Source organism: Somniosus microcephalus, chromosome 8, assembly GCF_052327205.1.
Source record: "Somniosus microcephalus isolate GS21.2 chromosome 8, FLI_Smic_1.0, whole genome shotgun sequence".
In the NCBI taxonomy this organism is placed as follows: Eukaryota; Metazoa; Chordata; class Chondrichthyes; order Squaliformes; family Somniosidae; genus Somniosus; species Somniosus microcephalus.
Genome location: NC_140994.1, coordinates 96,881,554 through 96,908,031, shown reverse-complemented (window position 1 = coordinate 96,908,031; position 26,478 = coordinate 96,881,554). Strand labels below are relative to the sequence as shown.

General features: G+C 48.5%; 1 protein-coding gene across 1 annotated transcript in view; it reads right to left on the bottom strand.

Moving 5' to 3' along the window:
* Positions 1 to 5,405: 5,405 nt before the first annotated feature.
* Positions 5,406 to 26,478, bottom strand: part of slc25a16 (solute carrier family 25 member 16) — a 225,375-nt gene continuing 204,302 nt past the window's right edge. The window contains exons 4-10 of the mRNA XM_085995033.1: positions 22,444 to 22,577; positions 22,054 to 22,117; positions 20,359 to 20,480; positions 11,040 to 11,106; positions 10,437 to 10,599; positions 7,564 to 7,632; positions 5,406 to 6,784 (exon numbers count right to left, since the gene is read on the bottom strand). Coding sequence (XP_085851159.1) covers positions 6,628 to 6,784; positions 7,564 to 7,632; positions 10,437 to 10,599; positions 11,040 to 11,106; positions 20,359 to 20,480; positions 22,054 to 22,117; positions 22,444 to 22,577 — 776 coding nt within the window. The 3' untranslated portion in view covers positions 5,406 to 6,627. The remainder of the gene's footprint in view (positions 6,785 to 7,563; positions 7,633 to 10,436; positions 10,600 to 11,039; positions 11,107 to 20,358; positions 20,481 to 22,053; positions 22,118 to 22,443; positions 22,578 to 26,478) is intronic.

The following is a 26,478-nucleotide window of genomic DNA, read 5'->3' as shown; positions in this document are numbered from 1 at the left end:
TGGGGAAGGCTGAGGGACCCCAAGGTGAAAGGTCATCAGTTACTGGGGAAGGCTGAGGGAACCCAAGGTGAAAGGTCATCAGTTAGAGGGGAAGGTAAAATGGATGCTTCAGTTCTGTCAGTGTTAAGCTGGTCGAATGTTTTTGCTCATGCTGTTCATGATATTGGACAGGCAGTTGGAGACTGTGGCAACAGCCTTTCGATTACAGAATACAGAGAAGTTGCAACACAGAAATAGGTCATTTAGTCCAACAAATTTGGGCAAGTAGCAGAATAGATAACAAGCTGGCTGCAAAATAGAAGAGAGATAGGGTTAAAAGTGGTTACTCAGATTGGCGGAAGGTAGCAAGGGGTGTTCCACAAGGATCAGTGCTGGGACCACCGTTGTTCACTAATTACATAAACGATTTGGACTCGGGAATCGGAAGTACAATTTCAACATTTCCAGATGACATCAAATTGCAAGGTGTAGTTAATACTGCGGAGGACTGCAACAAAATACAAGAAGACATTAATAAAGGTCGGTGACCTTTCATCAGAATTGGAAAAAGTTAGAGATGTAACAGGTTTTAAGCAAGTGCAAAGGCAGGGAAAGAATGAAAGGGAAGGTCTGTGATCGGGTGGAAGGCAGGAGAGATTAAATGACAAAAGGGATGATGGTGCAAGGCAAAAGGAGATGGTAATGGGACAAGTAAAGAAACAAAAGATAGGACTAGAGGAGCTGAAAATGGCAACAGCAGAGCTAGTATCAGCACCTGCTGTCCGAAAAAATGGGGTCAGAGGTTATGATCTGAAATTGTTGAACTCAGTGTTGAGTCTGGAAGGCTGTAAAATGCCTAACAGAAAGCTGAGGTGCTGTTCTTTTGAGTTTCCGTTGATCTTTATTAGAACAGTGTAAGAGGCCAAAGACAGAGGTGTCAGCGTGGGAGTGGGGTGGAGAATTAAAATGGCAAGCTCAGGATCATGCTTGCAGACTGAATGGAGGTGTTCCGCAAAGCGATCACCCAATCTGCGTTTGGTCTCCCCGATGTAGAGACCGCATTGTGAGCAGCGAATACACTGTACCAAATTGTGAGAAGTACAAGTAAACTTGTCACATTAGTTGCACCCTCCTGCCAGTGGTGGCGCTTTAGTGCCACCACTGGTGGGAGAGTGTAATTACAGCATGACAAGTTTATCTCAGCAGTTTCTATTGAAAATAGGGGCATAGGAATTTATTATGGATACAGTTGACAGGAAATGTAAGATTTTTAATATATTATAGATAGAATCATATAATAAACTTTTATTAAATTTTTATAAAGCAACAGATAGATGGAAAGTACTGAGGGCTTCTGCTGAAGATGATGGTTGTTAGCTGGAAGGTGCAACAGGGTAGAAAAGCAGCAAGCCTATGCCAGCTCTCTGCAAGAGCACTTCAGCTAGTCCCACTCCCCCGCCCTTTCCCCGTAGCCCTGCAATTTTTTTTCCTTCAGGTACTTATCTAATTCCCTTTTGAAAGCCACAATTGAAACTGCCTCCACCACCCTTTCAGGCAGTGCATTCCAGATCATAACCACTCGTTGAGTAAAATGGTTTTCCTCATGTTGCCTTTGGTTCTTTTGCCAATCACCTTAAATCTGTGTCCTCTGGCTCTCGACCCTCCCGCCAATGGGAAAAGTTTCCTTCTGTCTAGACCCATCATGATTTTGAACACCTCCATCAAATCTCCTCAACCTTCTCTGCTCGAAGGAAAACAATCCCAGCTTCTCCAGTCTATCCACATAACTGAAGTCGCTCATCCCTGGAACCATTCTCGTAAATTTTTTCTACACCCTCTCTAAGGCCTTCACATCCTTCCTAAAGTGCAGTGCCCAGAATTGGACACAATACTCCAGTTGAGGCTGAACCAGTGTTTTATAAAGGTTCATTATAACTTCCTTGCTTTTGTACTCTATGCCTATGGAAGAAGATAAGTATTATATAAATATTTATACTGTTACAAAGCATTCATATTATGCACTGCCTGAAAGGGTGGTGGAAGCAGATTCAATAGTAACTTTCAGAAGGGAAAAAAATTGCAGGGCTACGGGGAAAGAACAGGGGAGTGGGACTTTCAAAGAGCCAGCACAGGGACTGTGGGCTGAATGGCCACCTTCTGTACTATATGATTCTGTAACTGGCAGAATGGACATGTAATTGCAAATGAATTTCAACATAGATAAGTGTGAGTTTGTGCATTTTGGTAGGAAGAATAAGGAGGCTACCTACTCCTTGGAAAATAAGTTTAAATGGGTTAGAGGCACAAAGGGGTTGGGGGGTACAAATAGACAAGTCACTAAATGTAGCTACACAGATTAGTAAGGCCATATAAAGGCAAACAAATCACTTGGGTTCATTTTAAGAGGAATAGAATTGAAAAGCAGTGAAGTTAATTAAATTTGTCTAGAACCTTAGTTAGACAGCACATGGAGTATTGTGGACCGTTCTGGTCTCCATATTACTAAAAGAATATAGAGGCACAGGAGAAAGTACAACAAAGATGGTCATGGATGATACCAGAACTGAGAGGGTATATCGATCAGGAAAGATTGAACCGGATGGGGTTTTTCTTCTCTAGAAAAGTGAAAGCTGAGAGGTGACCTGATAGATGTCTTTAAGATTATAATGGAGTTTAATAGGGTAGTTGTAAAGAAGTTGTTTCCACTTGTGGGGAAGTCCAAAACTAGGGCCCATAAATCCTCCAATCCTTCTTAAATATAGGAGCGGCGCCGGTGGACTGGAGGATTGCAAATACTGCACCCTGTTGGACAGCCTGGAGAGTTAATAATCGAACTTCTTTGTATCTTGGTGCAACAGGCTTTCCTGTTGCTCCAAGATACAAAGAAGATAAACAGAATGGCTTGGCAGTGCCATGAGAAGAAAGCATGGCTTATCTTCAGCTTTTAGTGTCTATTATCTACAAAAAATGCTTGTGCAAGGGAGTAAGTGACTGTTAATAAAACTCCTCCAAGGATTTGAGAACAGTTTGGCCAGGAAGTCTTGTTTGAGGAAAGTATCTTTGAAGTAAACTACAGCTGTATATGTAAACAGACAGTTTTCAAAGGATTCAGGAACAGTTACATCATGAGGTCTTATCAGTGAAATGTACCTTTGTGGGCAAACTAAGGTGTATAAAGGAGAATGGTTTTCAATGGTTATTTGGAGGGCTCAAAAGATACAGAAATCAGAAAGCTACTCTGTGTGTACTGTATAGATTGATCACCTGTGCTGTATATGAATAAAGTCTGTTGTTTTCTCTACCATCAAGTGGCTTATGCTGACTCGAAACATGTCATTGTCCCTGTTCATAAAAGGGGAGAGGGATAAACCCAGTAAGTACAGGCCAGTCAGCCTAATGTCAGTAGTGGGAACACTTTTTGAGATAATAATCAGAGACAAGATTAATCGTCACTTGGAGAAAATAAATGACAGCCAGCACAGATTTGTTAAAGGCAAATTGTGTTTGATGAACCTGATTGAGTTCTTTGATGAAATAGCGGAGAGGATTGATGAAGGTAGTATGGTAATGTTGTGCATTGTCTTTGGACCCCGCCACAAATGCCATTCCCTAGTCACCAACTGCATCCCTCTCCCTGGCCACTGTCTGAGGCTGAACCAGATCATTCGCAACCTTGGTGTTGTATTTGACCAAGATGAGCTTCCGACCACATATCCTCTCCATCACCAAAACCGCTTACTTCCGTCTCCGTAAGATCACCCATCTCCGCCCCATTTCAGCTCATCTGCTGCTGAAACCCTCATCCATGCCTTTGTTTCCTCTAGACTTGACTATTTCAAAGCACGCCAGGCTGGCTTCCCAGCTTCCACCCTTCATAAACTTGAGCTCATCCAAAACTCTGCTGCCTGTATCCTAACTCGCACCAAGTCCCGCTCACCCATCACCCCTGTGCGCGCTGACTGCTGCCTGTATCCTAACTCGCACCAAGTCCCGCTCACCCATCACCCCTGTGCGCGCTGACCTACATTGGATCCAAGTCTGGCAACACCTCAAATTTAAAATTCTCATCCTTGTTTTCAATTCCTGCCAAGGCCTCGCCCCTCCCTATCTCTCTTAACTTTCTCCAGCCCTACAATCCTCTGAGATCTCAGCACTCCTCCAATTCTGGCTTCTTGCACATCCCTGATTTTCACTGCTCCACCATTGGTGGCTGTGCCTGCAGCTGGCTAGGCCCTAAGTTCTGGAATTCCCTCCCTAAGTCTCTCCACCTCTCTCTCCTCCATTAAGACACTGCTTAAACCTACCTCTTTGATCAATCTGCCCTAATATCACCTTTTGTGGGTCGGTGTCAAATTTTGTTTGATAATGCTCCTGTGAAGCGCCTTGGGATGTTTTACTACGGTGAAGGCGCTATATAAATGCAAGTTGTTATATATGGACTTACTGTGTAGTTTTGGTCTCCTTACCTAAGGAAGGATATACTTGTCTTAGAGGGAGTGCAACAAAGGGCCACTAGACAAATTCCTGGGATGAGGGGATTGTCCTATGAGGAGAGATTGAGTAGACTAGGTCTATATTCCTTAGAGTTTAGAAGAATGAGAGGTGATCTCATTGAAACATAAAATTCTTAAAGGGCTTGACAGGGTAGATGCTGGGAGGATGTTTCCCCTGGCTGGGGAGTCTAGAACCAGAGGTCACAGTCTCAGAATAAGGGGTCGACCATTTCGGACTGAGATAATAAGAAATTTCTTCACTCAAAGGGTTGTGAATCTTTGGAATTCTCTACCCCAGAGGGCTGTGGATGCTCAGTCATTGAGTATATTCAAGACAGAGATCGATAGATTTTTGAATATTAAGGAAATCTAAGGGATATGGGGATAGTGCAGGAAAGTGGAGTTGAGGTAGATCAGCCATGATCTTATTGAATGGCCAAATGGCCGATTCCTGCTCCTACCGAGATTACTGATCAGAAAGAACCTAAATATTAGATATCTAGATACTAAACCTAGATACCTATCTTGGAATCCTCGGGTTCTACGGCGCCACTCCTTTTAAGTTGAGCGTGAGAAACCGCCTTCCTTCTCTCCACCAAATTCCCACTATCACCAAATTCTCAGCTTCCACTCCGATTGCTATCCACCAAGCTCCGTCTCCCAAGCTCTGTGTCCAGAAAGGCTCCCAGTTCTGGTTTGACATACTCCTGGAGGTTTCATCACACGACCTCCTGGCTACGATCACCCCGCCGCTACGGTCCCACCATTAGTCGCGCGATACGGCCATTCTCTCAGCGCCACGCCAACTGGAAAGCAATCAGACTCTTCGTTACCAAATTGGGTGATTCTTGCCTGTCAGTCAAACAGCCTTTTCTCCCATCTCCAACATTTTTGTAACTAATAAACAAGTGTTCAAGGAAAAGGAAAAGGAAACAAACTAAATCATTTTTAATGCCCCTATGATTTTTCTCCCGGGGTTGCTCACAGCAGTGTCCTGGGAGTTAACCTTTAATTCCTGAAGACTCCAGGACAATCCCGGAGGGTTGGTAACCCCTACATGGACTGGTTGAGGCAAATGGCAGATGCAGTTTAGTGGAAGCTAGATAAACACGAGGGAGAAAGGAACAGCAGGATATGCTATTTCTGTTGTTATTTCGGATTTCCAGCATCTGCAGTATTTTGCTATCGTCGTAGCAGGATATGCTAACTGGACGAGGTGAAGTAGGTAGACACCGGCATAGACCAGTTGGGCCGAATGGCCTGTTTCTGTGCTGTGCATGCTATGTCATTCTATATGACAAGTTCCTTTCGATATTGACCCTCCACACAAGCAGACCGATGGAAATCTGGAGGTGGCAGCATGTGTGGCCCTGCAGTGGACTGGGGAGCCATTTGGGCAGAGGAATAGTAGCCAGTGGCGATCATGATTTCTGCACAACACACTGAAGGTTTGGTACAAGCAGAACAGAATTATAAAATGCAATGATTTTCCATTTGATAACACCATGACATTCTGAAGAAATTTACATCAAAATCTGGAAGATTACTGTCACCATCCAGAGGAGAAGGAATTGGCCAGAACAATTACTCACTGTGCAGAGTCAATTTCAAGGACATTTCCACAAATATTCACAAAGATTTACTGCAGCAACCATTGCTGGAGATTACCATCATTACAGCATTTAAAAGTGAGCATTCACCAAATATTTGATCGAGGCTGTGACAGAAAGCTCATATCAAGAAGCTGTGTCTGTAGACATGATTAAATAAGACTGAATGGATTGATGATAAAATATTCAGACATAAAGTAATAGAAAACCATTTGTGGCCACTGTTGGGTTAATTTGTTTGCCCATGTTAACCTCATCTTTCTCCCCTCACAGCGGGGTACAGGGGCTGAATTTGATACCTAGCCGAGTGAAAAAAGTGGGCGGGGGTGGGGCAGAAGACAGCAATCATTTCCAGATACCTTAAAACACAAAACACACTCATGCTGACTTTCAACCCTAATCACAATCAATTACTCCATTAAATAAATAATGGTTTAATGTCCACATCTGATCCGAGCAGTCACCACGGGGAAATGTCCTCATGATTAACAGTCACAGAATTCTGACGATGAATTCAATAGTCCGGGTAAGATCCTGCAATGTCCTCAGTTGAGATGAAGAGCTTGTCTCATGAGCTCGTAGGTGGTGAATGCCACGGCCTGAGAGGGGATACAGCGGATGTAATTGAGAGTGAGCCCCCGGTACAGGCCCTTCTGTATCCCGTGCGTCTCGTAGACATATTTCAGAGTCTTACACATCGTTCTAATGGAGAAAAAAAGATTAACAAGGGAAGTACTCCCTGTGTAAACACATCAGTGTCACAAACAATGTAATGTTTTCTCTCTGAATTAACCAGGTGATTATGACCATTGAGAAACCTTTGTATAGATTAATGTTAGTTAACAATTTTAATCTAATACATGCAATCCCCAGAGAGAGAGAGACTAACTCCCAGGTCACTGGGCAGTGGTCAAGGGGTAGTGGACAGTGGTCAATGGGCAGTGGGCAAGTGTCAATGGGCAGTGGTCAATTGGCAGTGGACAATGGGCAGTGGACAGAAGGCAGGATGGCATCTGCGTAACAGGGCCTAGGTCTGAATCTCACCTAATTCTGATCATCTCATCTTGTGAAATAGAGGCGATCAGACAAAGGAGGTCAACTAAATAGATGAATCTGATGAATTTATTTAAATAGCTCTCACCCCCAAATTCTTGTGCTGGCCTCCATAAATATGCTGACACCGTGAACCCAAATGAGTGGGTATTGGAGCCCCGGCCTGGCCAATGAGGCTGCATTCTCAGATTTTGATTGAATATTCCTTTTTGCTTTTGGTGATCCTTTCTAGTATTTTTTTAAAATTCTGATTCCTCTCTCTTGCATTTGGACCCAAAAATTGCACAGTGTAACTGCTCAGCTGTTAGCTTGTAGTACTCAAAGTCTTTCAGTCACTGATTTGAGTGTGTTTGCAGTATGTGAAGCTTGTCACGCCACATTCCCGTCATGACGTGAAACCCCTTTGTACACCTACACATTGTACTTACACACATTTATCAGCATCAGTCAGAATGGAGCCTAACTGCATTCGCCTCCGAGCCACATCCAGTGGGTATCTACAACGCAAAGAGAAATTCAACACACTCCCTGCAAATATGTTACAGCAGCAAATATTTCCGCTGATTATGAAAAAGTTTTATAATATTTATTAACGACTTAGATGCTGGCATAGAAAGTCATATATCCAAATTTGCCGATGGCACACAGATAATCGGCATTGTAAGCAGTGTAGATGAAAGCATAAAATTACAAAGGGATATTGATAGATTAAGTGAATGGGCAAAACTGTGGCAAATGGATTTCAATGTAAGCAAAGGTGAGGTCATCCACTTTGGACCTAAAAAGGATAGAACAGGGTACTTTCTAAATGGAGAAAAGCTAAAAACAGTGGATGTCCAAAGAGACTTGGGGGGTTCAGGTACATAGATCATTAAAATGTCATGAACAGGTACAGAAAATAATCAAAAAGGCTAATGGAATGCTGGCCTTTATATCTGGAGGACTAGAGTACAAGGGGGTAGAAGTTATGCTGCAGCTGTACAAAGCCCTGGTTAGACCACACCTGGAGTACTGAGCAGTTCTGGGCACCACACCGTAGGAAGGATATACTGGCCTTGGAGGGAGTGCAGCGTAGGTTTACCAGAATGATACCCGGACTCCATGGGTTAAGATAAGAGGAGAGGTTACACAAATTAGGGTTGTATTCCCTAGAATTTAGAAGGTTAAGGGGTGATCTGATTGAAGTTTTCAAGATATTAAGGGGAACAGATAGGGTAGATAGAGATAAACTATTTCCGTTGGTTGGGGATTCTGGGACTGGGGACAGAGTCAAAAAATTAGAGCCAGACCTTTCAGGAATGAAATTAGGCAACACTTCTACACACAAAGGGTGGTAGAAGTTTGGAACTCTCTTCTGCAAATGGCAATTGCTGCTAGATCAATTGTTAATTTAAAATCTGAGATTGATAGCTTTTTGTTAACCATAGGTATTAAGGGATATGGGCCAAAGGCACATATATAGAGTTAGCTCGCAAATCAGCCATTATCTCATTGAATGGCGGAACAGGCTCGAGGGGCTGAATGGCCTACTCCTGTTCCTATGTTCCTACTTGTACACTATCAGTTTTCCCCATTTTGTGTGAATTTTTGCCTGGAGTCCACCTACAGAGAGTAGGGATAATAGGTGTGTACTCCAATTGGCAGGATGTGACTAGTGGTGTTCCCCAAGGACCTGTACTGGGGCTCTAGCTTTTCTCTATTTATCAATGCCTTGGATGAAGGAAGAGAGAGCCGTACATCCAAATTTGCTGATAACACTAACTTAGGTGACACAGTAAATGCTTTTTTTTTTTTTATTCGTTCACGGCATTTATTGTCCATCCCTAATTGCTGTTGAGAAGATGGTGGTGAGCCGCCTTCTTGAACCGCTGCAGTCCATGCTTCTTTGTAGCAGTTTAGTACAACTGAGTCGCTTGCCAGGCCATTTCAGAGGGCAGTTATGTATGAACCACATTGCTGTGGGTCTGGAGTCACATAGGCCAGATCAGGTAAGGACGGCAGATTTCCTTCCCTAAAAGATGGATGTTTACGGTCACCAGCTGCTGTGGTGGGATTTGAACTCACGTCTCCAGATCATTAGTCCAGGCCTCTGGATTACTAGTCCAGTAACATAACCATTATGCTACTGTACCCCTAATAGTGTAGATGGGAGCAGAATGTTGCAAAGGGGCATTGATAGATTAAGTGAGTGGGTAAAACTGCAGCAGGTGAAGTTCAATGTGGGGAAAATGTGAGGTCATCCACTTTGGACCCAAGAAAAATAGATCAGAGTATTTTCTAAATGGTAAAAAGCTAGGAACTGTGGATGAGCAGAGAGATTTATGGGTCTAAGTACACAAATTACTAAAAGCTAGTGGACAGGTACAAAAAATAATTTAAAAGGCTAATGGAATGAAGGCCTTTATCTCAAGAAGGCTGGAATACAAAGGGGAGAAAGTAATGCTACAGTTGTATAAAGTGCTGGTTAGATCCCATCTGGAGTGCTGCATTAAGTTCTGGGCACCGCACCTCAGGAAGGATATATTGGCCTTGGAGCGAGTTCAGCACAGATTCACCAGAACGATACCGGGGCTAATATTGTTAAATTATGAGGACAGATTGCATAGACTAGGTTTGTAATCCCCTGAATATAGAAGATTAAGGGGTGATCTAATTGAGGTGTTTAAGATGATTAAAGAAGTTGAGAGGATAGATGAAGAGAAACTATTTCCATTAATGGGGGAGTCCAGAACAATGGGGCATAACCTTAAAATTAGAGCTAGGCCGTTCAGGGGTGATGTCAGGAAACATTTCTTCACACAAACGTAGAGGAAATCTGGAACTCTCTCCCTCAAAGGCTGTTGAGGCTGGGGATCAAATGAAAATTTCAAAACTGAGATTGTTGATTTTTGTTAGGCAAGAGTATTAAAAGTTACGGAACCAAGATGGGTAGATGGTGTTAAGATACAGACCAGCCATGATCTCACTGAATGGCGGTACAGGCTCAAGGGGCTGAATGGCCTCCTCCTGTTCCTGTGTTCCACTGTGTCCTGTCACTGCATCTTGTTGCAATCGGATCAGGGGAAGCTGCTGGAATCGGAGCAGCTGAATCTGTTATAATCTGATCAGGGGAATTTATTACAAACAGATAACCTGTTTCAACTACTTGCAACTTGGATGAAAGTGGGGCTAGTAAAATCTAAAATACAACTCAATTTTTTTAACCAATTTTCTACTATGAAAACTTCTACTTTCAGTGAAGCAGAATTGGCATGGCCCAGCTCCCCCCTCCCCCCGCTGTATTGTGCAGATGAACACTTACGATACTGTTTGAGCAATCGCTCCTGCTATTCCACCACACAGCAAGTTCACGTGGGCTTTTAAAACCAATACATTGGGATTGTCAGAGGAAGGTCTTCCGAGCACGCCAGGAGCCTGACTGAGGCCAATACTCTTCAAGGTGCCAAAAGTGAAGAACGAAATTCCTGAAATTAATATTTAATAATGCAAAGTAAATGTCTGGAAGAACAAAATCTGCAAATGCTGCATATCCGAAACAAAAACAGAAAATACTGCAATTACCTACTGACTTTTTTGATCAAAGCGAGATATGGACAGGAGGGGGGACTGAAGGGACAGGATTAGGGCCCATAACAGAGGGTGCGGGAGAAAACTGCAGTGAGAGTGAGGCGGGTGGCACATGAGTTAGCTCTGTGGATGTTTAATCTTTGAGATGAGGAAGTCCATAGTCCTCACGCTTGATATTAGAAGTGAAAGTGGCAAGATGGGGTGGGCAGTTTTTAAACGCACCATTGCCCTTAGTCCTTACATTAGCCTTACTGAAATATATTATTAAATGTCACTGCAGCCAACAAACAGGAAGCACAAATGAAAAAAGTAGATCTTCCTTGAGCCTGTAGAATACCTGCATAAGGAGCCATGCCAATGATAGTCGGAGTCAGGCCTCGATAAAACCCGCGAAATCCTCCTTCCTTATAAACAAGAGAAAAACACCAAGATTTGGAACATGAATAAACTTATGTAATCATCAAATAGCCACAATTTTACAAGAAAACAGTGGACTGACTCCATGAACCCAGCAGCAGCAGCTCTCTAAGCAACGGGTTTGAGTCTCAGAACATCTCAGCATTTCACCACCTGCTACAACAGGGTTGCAGTATCAGACATGCAACCTCCGCAGGGAGCAGTGACCCCGGGGAGCGGTGACAACAGCTACAACAACTTGTTTTTATATAGCGCCTTTAATGTAGTAAAATATCTCAAGGCACTTCACAGGAGCAATTACCAAACAAAATTTGACACCAATCCACGTAAGGAGATATTAGGACAGATGACCAAAAGGTTGGTTAAAGAGGTAGATTTTAAGGAGCGTCTTAAAGGAGGAGAGGTAGAGAGGCGGAGAGGTTTAGGGAGGGAACTCCAGAGCTTAGGGCCGAGGCAACTGATGGCACAGCCACCAATGGTGGAGCGATTGAAATTGGGGATGTGCAAGAGGCCAGAATTGGAGGAGCAAAGATATCTCAGAGGTTTGTAGGGCTGAAGGAGGTTACAGAGATAGGGAGGGGTGAAGCCATGAAGGGATCCGAAAACAAGGATGAGAATTTTACAATCGAGGTGTTGCCGGACTGAGAGCCAATGTAGGTCAGTGAGCACAGGGGTGATGGGACTTGGTGCGAGTTAGGATACAGACAGCAGAGTTTTGGATGAGCTCAAGTTTATGAAGGGTGGAAGATGGAGAGGCCGGCCAGGAGAGCATTGGAATAGCCAAGTCTGGAGGTAACAAAGGCATGGATGAGGGTTTCAGCAGCAGATAAGCTGAGGCGGGGCAGTGTTGCGGAGGTGGAAATAGGCGGCCTTGGTGATGGAGCAGATATGTGGTCAGAAGCTCATCTTGGGGTCAAATACACCAAGGTTGCAAACGGTCTGGTTCAGCCTCAGACAGTTGCCAGGGAGAGGGATGGAGTCGGTGGCTAGGGAACAAAGTTTGTGGTGGGGACCGAAGACAATGGCTTAGGTCTTCCCAATATTTAACTGGAGGAAATTTCTGCTCATCCAGTACTGGATGTCAGAAAAACAGTCTGATAAATCAGACAGTGGTGGGGTTGAGAGAGGTGGTGGTGAGGTAAAGCTGGGTGTCATAGTGTACATGTGGAACCTGGCATTGTGTTTTCAGATGATGTCGCCGAGGAGCAGCATGTAGATGGGAAACAGGAGGGACTCCAGAGTAATGTACCCTCTAATTTTTTTCCATGCGTGGTCCCTTTAAAGTTGCTGTGCGGTCGCACATGCGCAGTATCTCTTCCAGTGGCAGCAGCTGGTGAGTGGCCTGCGCGGGACCTCGTGAATGATGCGCGGCCGTGCACCTTCAGGGGAACATTGCTCCAGAGATAACGGTGCGAGAAGAGAACCCATTGCAGGTGATTCCCTGCCGATGACTGGCGAGATAAGAATGGAACCAGGTGAGGACAGTCCCACTCAGCTGGACAAGAGAGGCATTGGAGGAGGATGGAGTGGTCAACAGTGTCGAGGGCTGCAGACAGGTCGAGAAGAACGAGGAGGGATAGTTTACCATGGTCACAGTCACATAGGATGTCATTTGTGATTTTGATAAGAGCGGTTTTAGTGCTATGGCACCTGGCTGGATTGAGTCAAACATGGAGTTGTGGGAAAGATGGTCCCAGATTCCATAGAATTATAGAAATTTACAGCACAGAAGGAGGCCATTCGGCCCATCGTGTCTGTGCCGGCCGAAAAAGAGCTATCCAGCCTAATCCCACTTTCCAGCTCTAGGTCCATAGCACTGTAGGTTACGGCACTTCAAGTGCATATCCAAGTACTTTTTAAATGTGATGAGGGTTTCTGCCTCTACCACCCTTTCAGGCAGTGAGTTCCAGACCCCCACCACCTTCTGGGTGAAAAAAGTTCTCCTCAAATCCCCTCTAATCCTTCTACCAATTATTTTAAATCTATGCCCCCTGGTTATTGACCTCTCTGCTAAGGGAAATAGGTCCTTCCTATCCACTCTATCTAGGCCCCTCATAATTTTATACACCTCAATCATGTCTCCCCTCAGCCTCCTCTGTTCCAAAGAAAACAGCCCCAGCCTATCCAATCTTTCCTCATAGCTAAAATTCTCCAGTCCTGGCAACATCCTTCTAAATTTCCTCTGTACCCTCTCTGGTGCAATCACATCTTTCCTGTAATGTGGTGACCAGAACTGTACGCAGTACTCTAGCTGAGGCCCAGCTAGTGTTTTATACAGTTCAAGCATAACCCCCCCTGCTCTTATATTCTATGCCTCGGCTAATAAAGGAAAATATCCCGTATGCCTTCTTAACCACCTTATCTACCTGTCCTGCTACCTTCAGGGATCTGTGGACATGCACTCCAAGGTCCCTTTGTTCCTCTACACTTCGCAGTGTCCTACCATTTATTGTTTATTCCCTTGCCTTGTTAGCCCTCCCCAAATGCTTTACCTCACACCTCTCCGGATTGAATTCCATTTGCCATTTTTCTGCCCACCTGACCAGTCCATTGATATCTTTCTGCAGTCTACAGCTTTCTTCCTCACTATCAACCACACGGCCAATTTTTGTATCATCTGCAAACTTCTTAATCATGCCCCTATATTGAAGCCTAAATCATTGATTGTATATACCACAAAAAGCAGGGGACCTAGTACTGAGTCCTACTGGAAGGCAACAACACGTTCAATGACTTTGGAGAGGAGAGGGAGGTTGAAGATGGGGCGGTAGCTTGCAAGGACAGAGAGTTCAAGGGTGGGTCTTTTGAGGAGAGGGGTGATGATGGCAGATTTTAAGGGGAGGGAGACAGTACGTGAGGAGAGAGAACTATTAACATCAGCTCACATGGGGCCCAGGAAGGGAAGTTGGGTGGCCAGCAGTCTGGTTGGGATAGGTTCCAGGGAGCAGGAGGTTAACACTCCAACAGCAGACTGTGGGTTACAGCCTTTACTATCACTGGTTAACAACAGTCAAGGGAGCAGGAGGTGGGTCTCATGGACAAGATGAGCTCGGAAGAGCAGAGATAATAGAGAAACTAGAGAGAGATGCGAGTTCAGGGCTAAGGCAGGGGAACCTTAGGGGAGGTTTGGCCCGGTGGGCTAGGGGAAGGAAGCGAAGTGGCAGAGGCAGTTGATCGGATGGTCTCAATCTTAGTGACAAGGAAGTCTATGAGCTTCTCGCGTTTGTTGTTGGAGGTGAGAGTGGAGGTGGCAGGGGAGGGTGGTTTAAAAAAAACGGTTCCTAGTGGAGACGAGAAGCCGGGGGCTATCTTTGCATTCCAGGATGATCCTGGGATAGTGAGCAGTTTTGGCCGAGGAGAGCAGGACCCGATAGTGCTTGATGTGGTCCAGCCAGATCTGGCGGTGAATGGCTAAACCAGTTGTCTGCCGTAAATGTTCAGGTCTGCGTCCCTTGGACTTAAGGGAGCGAAGTTAAGGGCTGTACCAGGGGAAACGGCCAGGGCAAGAGTGAGCAATGGTTTTAATGGGGACACGGTCTTCAAAGTTGGAGGTGAAGGTGTGGTTGAGCAGATTGGTGGCTGCAGAAATGTTGTGGTGAATGGAGGGCCAAAGGCTAGACAGTTGGGATTTTGAAAATGGTGTTGTAAGTGACTTGGAGGAGAGTTTTTTCCAAGGGGGTATATAGAAGGAAGTCGGGTTGGGAGGTGGAAGGAGGATGTGGGTGGAGAGTGTTACAAGGAAGTGATCAGAGATTGCCTCATCTGTACATTGATGACTGTATCAGTGCCGTTTCCTGCTCTCACCCTGAACTGGAAAATTTCATTAACTTTGCTTCCAATCTCCACCCTTCCCTTGCCTTCACATGGTCTATCTCCAACTTTTCCCTTCCTCGACTTCTCTGTCTCCATTTCTGGGGATAGGCTATCGACCAATATCCACTATAAGCCCACTGACTCCCACAGCTACCTTGACTACACTTCCACCCACCCCGCTTTATGAATGAACTCTATTCCATTCTCCCAGTTTCTCCATCTCCGTCTCATCTGTTCTGACGATGCCACCTTCCATACTAGTGCTTCCGATATGTCTCCCTTTTCCTCAACCAAAGATTCTCTTCCACCATGGTTGACACGGCCCTCGACCGTGTCCGTTCCATTTCCCACACTTCTGCTCCCACCCCTTTCCCCTCCTTCCGAGAACCACGATAGGGTTCCCCTTGTCCTCACCTTCCACCCCACCAGCCTCCACATTCAACAGATCATCCACCGCCATTTCCGCCACCTCCAGTGTGATCCCACCACCAAACACATCTTTCCCTCTCCTCTCAGCATTCCAAAGGGACTGTTCCCTCCGCGACACCCTGGTCCACTCTTCAATCACCCCCAACTCCCCCTCCCCTTCCCACGGCATCTTCCCATGCAAGCACAGGAAATGCAACACCTGCCCTTTTACCTCCTCCCTTCCCACAGTCCGGAGCCCCTAACACTCCTTCCAGGTGAAACAGCAATTTATTCGCTGCTTACGATGCGGTCTCCTCTACACTGGGGAGACCAAACGCAGTTTGGGTGACCGCTTTGCGGAACACCTCCGTTCAGTCCGCAAGCATGACCCCGAGCTTCCGGTCACTTGTCATTTTAATTCTCCGCCCCACTCCCATTCTGACCTCGGCTTCCTACACTGTTCCAATGAAGCTCAACGTAAGCATGAGGAACAACAACTCATTTTTCAATTAGGCACTTCACAGCCTCCGGACTCAACATTAGAATCATAGAAATTTACATCACTGAAGGAGGCCATTCGGCCCATCGTGTCTGTGCCAGCTAAAAAGAGCTATCCAGCCTAATCCCACTTTCCAGCTCTTGGTCCGTAGCCTTGTAGGTTACGACACTTCAAGTGCATATCCAAGTAGTTTTTAAATGTGATGCAGGTTTCTGCCTCTACCACCCTTTCAGGCAGTGAGTTCCAGACCCCCAGCACCCTCTGGGTGAAAAAAGTTGTCCTCTCCCCGCTAATCCTTCTACCAATTACTTTAAATCTATGCCCCCTGGTTATTGGCCTCTCTGCTAAGGGAAATAGGTCCTTCCTATCCACTCTATCTAGGCCCCTCAATGTTATACACCTCAATTAAGTCTCCCCTCAGCCTCCTCTGTTCCAAAGAAAACAACACCAGCCTATCCAATCTTTCCTCATAGCTAAAATGCTCCAGTCTAGGCAACATCCTCGCAAATCTCCTCTGTACCTCTCTAGTGCAATCCTGTAATGTGGTGACCAGAACTGTAGTACTCTAGCTGCGACCTAACTAGTTTTTTTTATACAGTTCTAGCATAACCACTCTGCTCTTATATTCTATGTCTCAGCTAATAAAGGAAAAGATGCCTTCTTAACCACCTTATCTACCTGTCCTGCTACCTTCAGGGATCTGTGGACATGCACTCCAAGGTCCCTCTGCTCCTCTACATTTCTCAGTGTCCTACCATTTATTGTGTATTCCCTTGCCTTGTTAGCCCTCCCCAAATGCATTACATCACATTTCTCTGGATTGAATTCCATTTGCCACTTTTCTGCCCACCTGACCAGTCCATTGATATCTTCCTGCAATCTACAGCTTCCTCCTCACTATCAATCACATTGCCAATTTTTGTATCATCTGCAAACTTCTTAATCATGCCCCCTACATTGAAGTTTTGCCCACTCACTTAATCTATCAATGTCCTTTTGCAACTTTCTGCTCCAATCGAGACTGTGCTGTCAGCAAACTTGAACTTTCGGCTCTCTATTGCTTCCTCCAAGTCAGTTATAAATATAGTGAAACGTTGAGGCCTAGTACAAATCCCTGGGGGACACCACTAATCACATCCTGCCAAATGGAGTACATAACCATTATCCCTGTCTCCTATCTCTTAACCAAACATTGAGTTCATCAATTTCAGATCATAATCTCTGCCCCCATTTTTTTCGGACTGCAGCTGTTGATAATGGTTCTGCCATTCCCATTTACACCTCCTCTAGACCCATCTTTTGTTTCTTTACTTGTCCCATTACTATTTCCTTTTGCCTCGCACCATCATCCCTTTTGTCATTTAATCTCTCCTACCTTCCACCCTATCACAGACCTTCCCTTTAGTTTTTTCCTCCCCTCCCCCTTCCTTGCTTAAAACCTGTTACATCTCTAACTTTTTCCAGTTCTGACGTTAACTCTGTTTTTCTCACCATGGATGTTGCCTGACCTGCTGAGTATTTCCAGCATTTTCTGCTTTTATTTCAGATTTCCAGCATTGGCATTATTTTGTTTTTGCCTTATCTGTGACTGACATGATGGGGGTAGCGAGGCCACGTGAGATGGGAAGGTTGAGGGGGTGGCCACGAACGTGGGTAGGGGAGTTTATATGGAGGGAGAAATTAAGGGAGGATAGGAGGCTAGTGAACTCAGAGGAGAGAAGCATGATGAGTTGAGATGGAGGTTGAAATCTCCGAGGATGAGAAGTCGTTCGGTGCAGAGGCTGAGGGAGGAAAGCAGTGAAGATATCTCGGTGAGAAACTTGGCCTGGTACTTGGGTGTGCGGTAGAGAATGAGGATTTTTAATGAGAGGAGAGAAGGGTGGAACAAGGTGAGATGCTCAAAGGAGAAGGTGCCAGAGGAGTAGGGGGACAGACAAAGGTGTGATTTGGTGATGAGAGCCACACTGCCACCGTGGCAGTTTGAGCAGGGAAAGCGGTGGAAGGTATAGCCAGGCGAGAAAGTTTTATTAAGGGGGGGGGAGGTGTCATCACCCATTAGCCAAGTTTCCATCAAGGGCATGATGTCGATGCAATCATCCACAATAAGCTCCTGGATGGCAAGGGCCTTATTCAAAAGTGAATGGACATCCTGGAGGGAGGGGCGGTAATAGCTGATCCACTGGCAGAATCCACAGGGTCAGCACTGGGAGGGGTGAGCGGGACAGGGAGGAGATTGGCAAGATTAGCCCCAGCGGGCACGCTGGGTGGGAATGTCGGCGAGAGAGTAGGATTGGGCAGTTGGGGTTGCTGCTCATAAGGAGTGCCTCAATGGGCCCTTCGAAGAATGCCAAGAGTCACAGAGGGAAGCTGTAGGCTTATCTAAGAGCGAGTCAAGCCTGTAGGTGGCAGGAGAGTAGGAAGGTTGAGGAGTGCTGAAGGGTTGGGGTAGGGATTTGGAGGGCAGAGTACTCGAGAGAGTTGACGATGGAGGCATGACGACAGGAGAGAGGGGCCTAGGAGGGGTAAAGGGAAAAGAAGAAAAAAAGAGAAATAGAAGTGATGGGCTCGGGTCCGGAGCGTCAGCCAAAACACACCCGAATGGACACAAGGAAACTCAAGTTACATCTCAAGATTAGGATAGGTATGTCCTGGTAATAAATGGGGAACAGAGAGGCGACAATAGGAGGGAGTCCAGAGTTAAAGTCAGATGTCCCGTGGTGAGATGAAGTTGACATAGACAGGGTGGCGTCAACATGGAGTATCGACGAGCTGATGTCCAGGTTTTAGAGACAGGTGTGGAGTGCGAGTGATCCCAGGGAGCAGTGGCTCCAGGGAGCAGCACTCGGAGCCGTGACCTCGGTGAGCAGCACTCGGAGCCGTGACCTCGGTGAGCAGCACTCGGAGCCGTGACCTCGGTGAGCAGCACTCGGAGCCGTGACCTCGGTGAGCAGCACTCGGAGCCGTGACCTCGGTGAGCAGCACTCGGAGCCGTGACCTCGGTGAGCAGCACTCGGAGCCGTGACCTCGGTGAGCAGCACTCGGAGCCGTGGCCTCGGTGAGCAGCACTCGGAGCCGTGGCCTCGGTGAGCAGCACTCGGAGCCGTGGCCTCGGTGAGCAGCACTCGGAGCCGTGACCTCGGTGAGCAGCACTCGGAGCCGTGACCTCGGTGAGCAGCACTCGGAGCCGTGACCTCGGTGAGCAGCACTCGGAGCCGTGACCTCGGTGAGCAGCACTCGGAGCCGTGACCTCGGTGAGCAGCACTCGGAGCCGTGACCTCGGTGAGCAGCACTCGGAGCCGTGACCTCGGTGAGCAGCACTCGGAGCCGTGACCTCGGTGAGCAGCACTCGGAGCCGTGACCTCGGTGAGCAGCACTCGGAGCCGTGACCTCGGTGAGCAGCACTCGGAGCCGTGACCTCGGTGAGCAGCACTCGGAGCCGTGACCTCGGTGAGCAGCACTCGGAGCCGTGGCCTCGGTGAGCAGCACTCGGAGCCGTGACCTTGGTGAGCAGCACTCGGAGCCGTGACCTCGGTGAGCAGCACTCGGAGCTGTGACCCAAGCGCGAGCTACCTCTTACTCTGGCTCATGGAAATGAGGCCTGAGGCCCAATATCGGGGGTGCCTTGGGCCTCACCATTCAGGCACAGGGATTGGCCTGTCTGATATTATGGCCACTGCTGTTTGCTGTTCTGTCAAAGAACCTGCGTCCTTTTAAATGGCAGTAGTGTTTTAATCTGCAGCTTTTAATTTCCCACCTTCACAACGGCGATAAACCCATCAGGAGCGGAATTACTGCTCCGAACGCGCCCTGCATACGCAAGGAAAGCTTCAGGAGGAAAGTGCAGTGTGTTAGCAATGGAGTCATGTTAACTGCTAACCCGTTAATGGGAGCAGAATCCAGCCCAGATTGTCATTCCTTGATCGTCACTAGGTGAGAATCCTAGAATTCCCCGTCTAACAGCACTGGCAACACCATCATCGCAGGCACTGCAGTGACTAAAGGAGGAAGTCCACCAGTGCCTTCCGAGAACGAGGAAGGGGCAAATAGTACTGTCTTACTAGTGGTGCCCAGATCCTGAGAACAAATTTAAAACATGGCCTTTTCTCATTCCATACTTCCCCTTTGCCTTGTTGAGTAGTTAAATGTAAAGTCAGCAAGATTTCCACTTGGAAAGTCAAATTACAAGACATTTCAATTTATTTAGTAAGCATTCTACACTGGCTACCTCATTTCATCTTACTCAGGGAGGAGATAGATTCTAGAGTTTTAAGGGAGGGGGAAGCTAAGGAAAAAGCTGAGGAAAACGAGGGTGAATCCCAGGTCCTTTTACTACCATGTAATTGAGGTTTAAACACAGAAAGCTGCAAACTATGCTCTATACTTCAGTCATCTAAATATTAAACAGCAGTTTAGTAAAATCAAATCTACTACAATCTCAGTATTTGACCAATTACAACTCTCCAATATAGCTCATCCGGCTAGTTTCTCATACAGTGTAACAGAAAGATGCAATACACACCTGTGTATAAATGACCCTGAAAGCATCAATGATTCCAGCATACCTGTGCTCTCCCTTCACCTGGAATGCCAGACGTGCTCGAATCATGTCAAGTGGATAGGTACATATCACTGCAGTCATCCCTGTAAAACAACACGACTTAATGTTTGCAGAAAGAACTAGAAGTAAATCAAAATCAAACTAGGGAGGCCCTGTCATGCTTCTGCAATGTTAGTGCAGTTACACTTTGAGCCACAACAAAACCTTTCCATACATTAAAAACAATTTCTTGTAAAATAGGCAGATTTCCCACAATTCTGTACACTTCCAGTGGCTACACATACAAATACAAGTGTCGTCATTTGGTCATATCTCTATGACATGGCCGGTCCAAAGAGGAACGTTGTGAGGCCAGTGGTGTCTTTGCATTGAAACTTGAGAACTTTCCCAAAAGTATCAATGCTCGCCTGGTGACACTAAGATTGCCACTCGCTGGGAAATTGGCAAACATGCCGCTGGGAATTACAGCCACAACGGCCTTCCGCTCCTGAGGAAATGCGCTGAGCACAGTCTGATCATCACCAACACAATCTCCCGGCCACCAAACAAGACGACATCTTGGATGCACGCTTGTTTCAAATACTGGCATCTGATTGATGTCCTTTTCCCTGACTAAGATTTAATCAATGTTGTCAAGATTTCCAACAAAAGAGAGTCTAACCACCGCCCCTTGCCTTGCAACGACATTACCATTGCCAAATCCCCCACCATCAACATCCTGGGGGTCACCATTGACCAGAAGCTTAACTGGACCAGCCAAATAAATACTGTGGCCACAAGAGCAGGTCAGAGGCTAGGTATTCTGCGGCGAGTGACTCACCTCCTGACTCCCCAAAGCCTTTCCACCATCTACAAGGCACAAGTCAGGAGTGTGATGGAATACTCTCCACTTGCCTGAATATGTGCAGCTCCAACAACACTCAAGAAGCTCGACATCATCCAGGACAAAGCAGCCCACTTGATCGGCACCCCATCCACTACCTTAAACATTCACTCCCTCCACCACCGGCGTACCATGGCTGCAGTGTGTACCAGCTACAAGATGCACTGCAGCAACTCGCCAAGGCTTCTTCGACAGCACTTCCTAAACCCACGACCTCTTCCACCTAGAAGGACAAGGGCAGCAGGCGCATGGGAACACCACCACCTCCAAGTCACACACCATCCTGACTCGGAAATATATCACCAATCCTTCATTGTCGCTGGGTCAAAATCCTGGAACTCCCTACCTAACAGCACTGTGGGAGTACCATCACCACACGGACTGCAGCGGTTCAAGGCGGCTCACCACCACCTTCTCATGGCAACAAGGGATGGGCAATAAATGCTGGCCTTACCAGCGATGCCCACATCCCGCAAATGAATAATAAAAAATTATGTAGAGCCAGTGGGGGATTTTAAATATAATGCATTGGAGGATGTAGAGCCAGTGTCAGTCAGGTTGGGTAGCACAATGGGCGAAAAGAAGTATGGTCCAAATGGCAACACCAGCCAATTAAGAATATTTAAATAATGACATCATTTGATTCTTATCATACTCATTACAAACTTCTACCATTCATAAAAAGCATGTTTGTAATTTTTGGCAATTTCTTAAGTGTTCTTTACACCAGCTACACCGGAAATTTATCTAGAATTCAGAAGAAAACAAATTACCTGCCATTGATCCAGCCATTAATCGGTGAATGTGCCCGGATATGCCTAGTTTGCCGATCAAAAGCTGTACAAAACAAAGCGAAGATTCTTTTATTCACAATTCTAACTACTCAAAATCCTTCCTAATCCCTGCCAAAACACACACTCGGCATGCCGCGAGGCAATCTCCCATAACTCGGTGTTCAGTTATAGCTAATTGTTCTGATGCACTAGGATATATGACCTAATTGCTCCAGGTCTGCAAGTTACAGAACAGAAATGATTGCCCACAAATTGTACTTGTATAGCATGTGAAAAGGGGGACAAATTCAGTTAATAGCATAATTTATTAAAGATTTCATATTTTCATAACATTGTTAATATCAATTCTATTGATTCAACGAACTTTACCTTTCTGTATCGGTCAAACGCAGTGAACTGAATGGCGCCATAAGGAAAGATCCTGACCATCATAGCTCCGTTACCTTTATACAGTCCAAGGAAGCCTTCTTTCTTTGGTACAGCACAGAGAGTAGAAAACACACCTGTAAGAAAGATCCCAGTCACAAATCAAGTTCAAAACAAAACGTTTAATTCCAAGGCTGTTGCTGATCACCCGCATTCCTTAAACCAGGTACCACTTATTATTCTTTGGTACTATTGTTGAGATACCGCAGCAAACGTGGGAGTCGAGACCAGAGCTAGTAAAACACAACTGCTTTTATTCTACCTCATGGCAAAAGGAAACTGGAAAAGCCCGCGCATCCACTTAAATACTCCCCAGACAGGAAGTGCTCCCGGCAGCCTGTCCCTGCGGGAAACAAGTTGCTGGAGGAAAGGGCCCCCGGCTGGGGGCGTCTGCTTAAACTGTCCGTGCCGCCGTGAGCGGATTATGTCCAGTGGTGGTGTGTCGCCACACTATCATATATGCAGCCCCGCCACTGGTGGGAGGGTGTAATTACAATGTGAGTGGTTTACATAGACAGTTTCCATTACAAATGTAAATGTAGAAATTTAGCATCTGAATCAAAATAAAATAATAAAAGATAGCCAATATGGGTTCATGAAGGAGTGGTCTTGCCAATCTAATGGACTAATTTATTTTGAGGGTGTGACAAAAGAGCTTGATTAGGGTAAGGCAGTGGGTGTGGTGTACTCAGATTTCAGTAAGGCCTTTGCGATAGTTCCTGTGGAAACACTGGTACTGAAAATAAAGAAGGCTGATGTCAATCTAGGAGTACCAGGTAGAATAGGCATATTAAGCTTTTCAACGATGTATCCACTTATTCCTACTCATTCTGTAGCTGTTATGCAAAGTCAGGCTTGGAGCAGTGGAGACATTACCTCATTAACCAGCCATGAAAAGAAATATAATAAATCAGTTGAGGAGACTGTAGGGAGCTAACGGTATGAAAAGGCTTGTATTATGGATGTATAAGGAAGAGATAAGAAGGAAGGCCATAACTGATTACCCACGGTTTCTTATTAATCAGTACAATGAAGAAGAAATATATGTTATTCGCACACTTGTTGCAGGAAGATTAACCAGGCAGAGTTAGAACATGTTGACATACTGGCACAATGTTACGAGGACGTAATGAAACATATAAAAGATAGACACTGGAGCTCCTTGGAGACATTTGAACCTAGTTTTGCTGAGGCTAGCTAGCGTAAGAGAGAGGATCGATAGGGGAGAGGGGGAGGGAGAGAGGGGGAGGAAGAGAGGAGGAGGAGGGAGAGAGGAGGGGGGAGGGTGAGAGGAGGGGGGAGGGAGAGAGGGAGGGGGAGGGAGAGAGCGAGGAGGGGGAGGGAGAGAGAGGAGGGGGAGGGAGAGAGGGAGGGGAGGGAGAGGAGGGGGAGAGGAGGGGGAGGGGGAGGGAGGGGAGGAGAGGAGGAGGAGGAGGAGGAGGGGGAGGAGGGGGGGAGGAGGAGGAGGAGGGGGAGGAGGAGGGGGGGGAGGAGGGGGAGGAGGAGGAGGAGGAGGAGGGGGGGAGGAGGAGGGGGGGAGGAGGAGGGGGGGAGGAGGAGGGGGGAGAGGAGGGGGGGAGGAGGAGGGGGGGAGGAGAGGGGGGGGGAGGAGGAGGGGGGGGAGGAGGGGAGGAGGGGGGGAGGAGGAGGAGGAGGGGGAGGAGGAGGGGGGGAGGAGGAGGGGGGAGGAGGAGAGGAGGAGGAGGGGGGGAGGAGGAGGGGGGGAGGAGGAGGGGGGGAGGAGGAGGGGGGGAGGAGGAGGGGGGGAGGAGGGGGGGGAGGAGGAGGGGGGGAGGAGGAGGGGGGGGAGGAGGAGGGGGGGAGGAGGAGGGGGGAGGAGGAGGGAGGGGGAGGAGGGGTGGAGGGAGGGGGGGAGGGGGAGGGGGGGAGGGGGGAGGGGGGAGGGGGGGAGGGGGGGAGGGGGAGGGGGAGGGGGGGAGGGGGAGGGGGAGGAGGGGAGGGGGGGAGGGGGGGAGGGGAGGAGGAGGGGGGAGGAGGGGGGAGAGGGGGGGGAGGGGGGAGCGAGGAGGGGGAGGGGGAGAGGGGGGGAGGGGGGGAGCGAGGGAGGGGGAGGGAGAGAGGAGGAGGGAGGGGGAGAGAGAGGGGGAGGGGAGGGGGAGAGAGAGGGGGAGGGGAGGAGGGGGAGAGAGAGGGGGAGGGGGAGGGGGGGGAGAGGGAGAGGGGGAGGGAGAGGGGGAGGGGGGAGGGAGGGGGAGAGGGAGAGGGGGGAGGGAGGGGAGGGGGAGGGAGAGAGGGGAGGGGAGGGGAGAGGGGGAGGGGGGAGGAGAGGGGAGTGAGGAGGGGGAGGGAGTGGGAGGGAGAGGGGGGAGGGGGAGGGTGAGGGGGAGGGGAGGAGGGAGGGAGGAGGGGAGGGAGGGGAGGGGGAGGGGGGAGGGGGAGGGAGGGGGAGGGGAAAGAGGAGGGGGAGAGAGGAGGGGGAGAGGAGGGGGAGGGGGGAGTGGAGGTGAGGTGGGAGGGGTGGAGGGGAGGGGGAGGGAGTGGAGGGGAGAGGGTGAGGGGAGGGAGAGGGTGAGGGGGAGGGAGGGGGTGGGGTGAGGGAGGGAGGGGTGAGGGGGGAGAGGGGGGGTGAGGAGGGGTGGGGGAGTGGGGAGAGGAGGGGGAGGGGGGGGGGGAGGGAGGAGGGTGAGGGGGTGGGGGAGGGAGGGGGTGGTGGGGGGGGAGGGGGAGAGGGGGGAGGGGGAGGGGAGGGGTGGGAGGAGGGGGGGGAGAGGGAGGGAGGGGGGGGAGGGGGTGGGGGAGTGGGAGGGGAGGGGGAGGGAGGGGGAGGGGAGGGGGGAGGGGGGAGGAGAGGGGGGAGGGGGGAGGGGAGAGGAGGAGGGGGAGGGGAGGGAGGAGGAGGGGGTGGGGAGAGAGGAAGGGGAAGGGAGGAGGGAAGGGGACAGAGGGAGAGGAAGGGGACGGGAGGAGGAAGGGGACAGAGGGAGGAAGGGGACAGAGGGGAGAGGAGGGGACAGGGAGAGGAAGGGGACAGAGGGAGGAAGGAGACAGAGGGAGGAAGGGGACAGAGGGAGGAAGGGGACAGAGGGAGGAAGGGGACAGAGGGAGGAAGGGGACAGAGGGAGGAAGGGGACAGGGAGAGGAAGGGGACAGGGAGAGGAAGGGGACAGGGAGAGGAAGGGGACAGGGGGGAGGAAGGGGACAGGGAGAGGAAGGGGACAGAGAGAGGAAGGGGACAGAGAGAGAGTGAGGAGAGAGAGAGAGAGAGGGAGAGGGGACGAGGGAGAGGAGAGAGAGGGAGCGAGGGGGAGGAGGGAGAGGTGTGAGGAGGGGAGAGAGAGTGTGAGGAGGGGAGAGAGAGTGAGAGGGGAGAGAGAGAGTGAGGAGGAGAGAGAGAGAGTGAGGAGGGGAGAGAGAGAGAGGAGGGAGAGAGAGAGAGAGGAGGAGAGAGAGAGTGAGGGAGGGAGAGAGAGAGGAGGAGAGTGAGGAGGAGAGAGAGAGAGAGAGAGTGAGGAGGGGAGAGAGATAGTGAGGAGGGGAGAGAGATAGTGAGGAGGGGGAGAGAGAGAGTGAGGAGGAGAGAGAGTGAGGGGAGAGAGATAGTGAGGAGGGGAGAGAGAGAGAGGAGGGGGAGAGAGAGTGGGGAGAAGAGAGAGAGAGAGAGAGAGTGAGGAGGGGAGAGAGAGATAGTGAGGAGGGGAGAGAGATAGTGAGGAGGGGGGAGAGAGAGAGAGTGAGGAGGAGAGAGAGTGGAGGGGAGAGAGATAGTGAGGAGGGGAGAGAGAGAGAGAGGAGGGGAGAGGAGAGTGGGAAAGGGGAGAGAGAGTGGGGAAAGGGGAGAGAGAGTGGGGAGGGGGGAGAGAGAGTGGGGAGGGGGGAGAGAGAGTGGGGAGGGGGAGAGAGAGTGGGGAGGGGGGAGAGAGAGTGGGGAGGGGGGAGAGAGAGTGGGGAGGGGGGAGTGAGGAGTGGGGAGGGGGGAGAGAGAGTGGGGAGGGGGGAGAGAGAGTGGGGAGGGGGGTC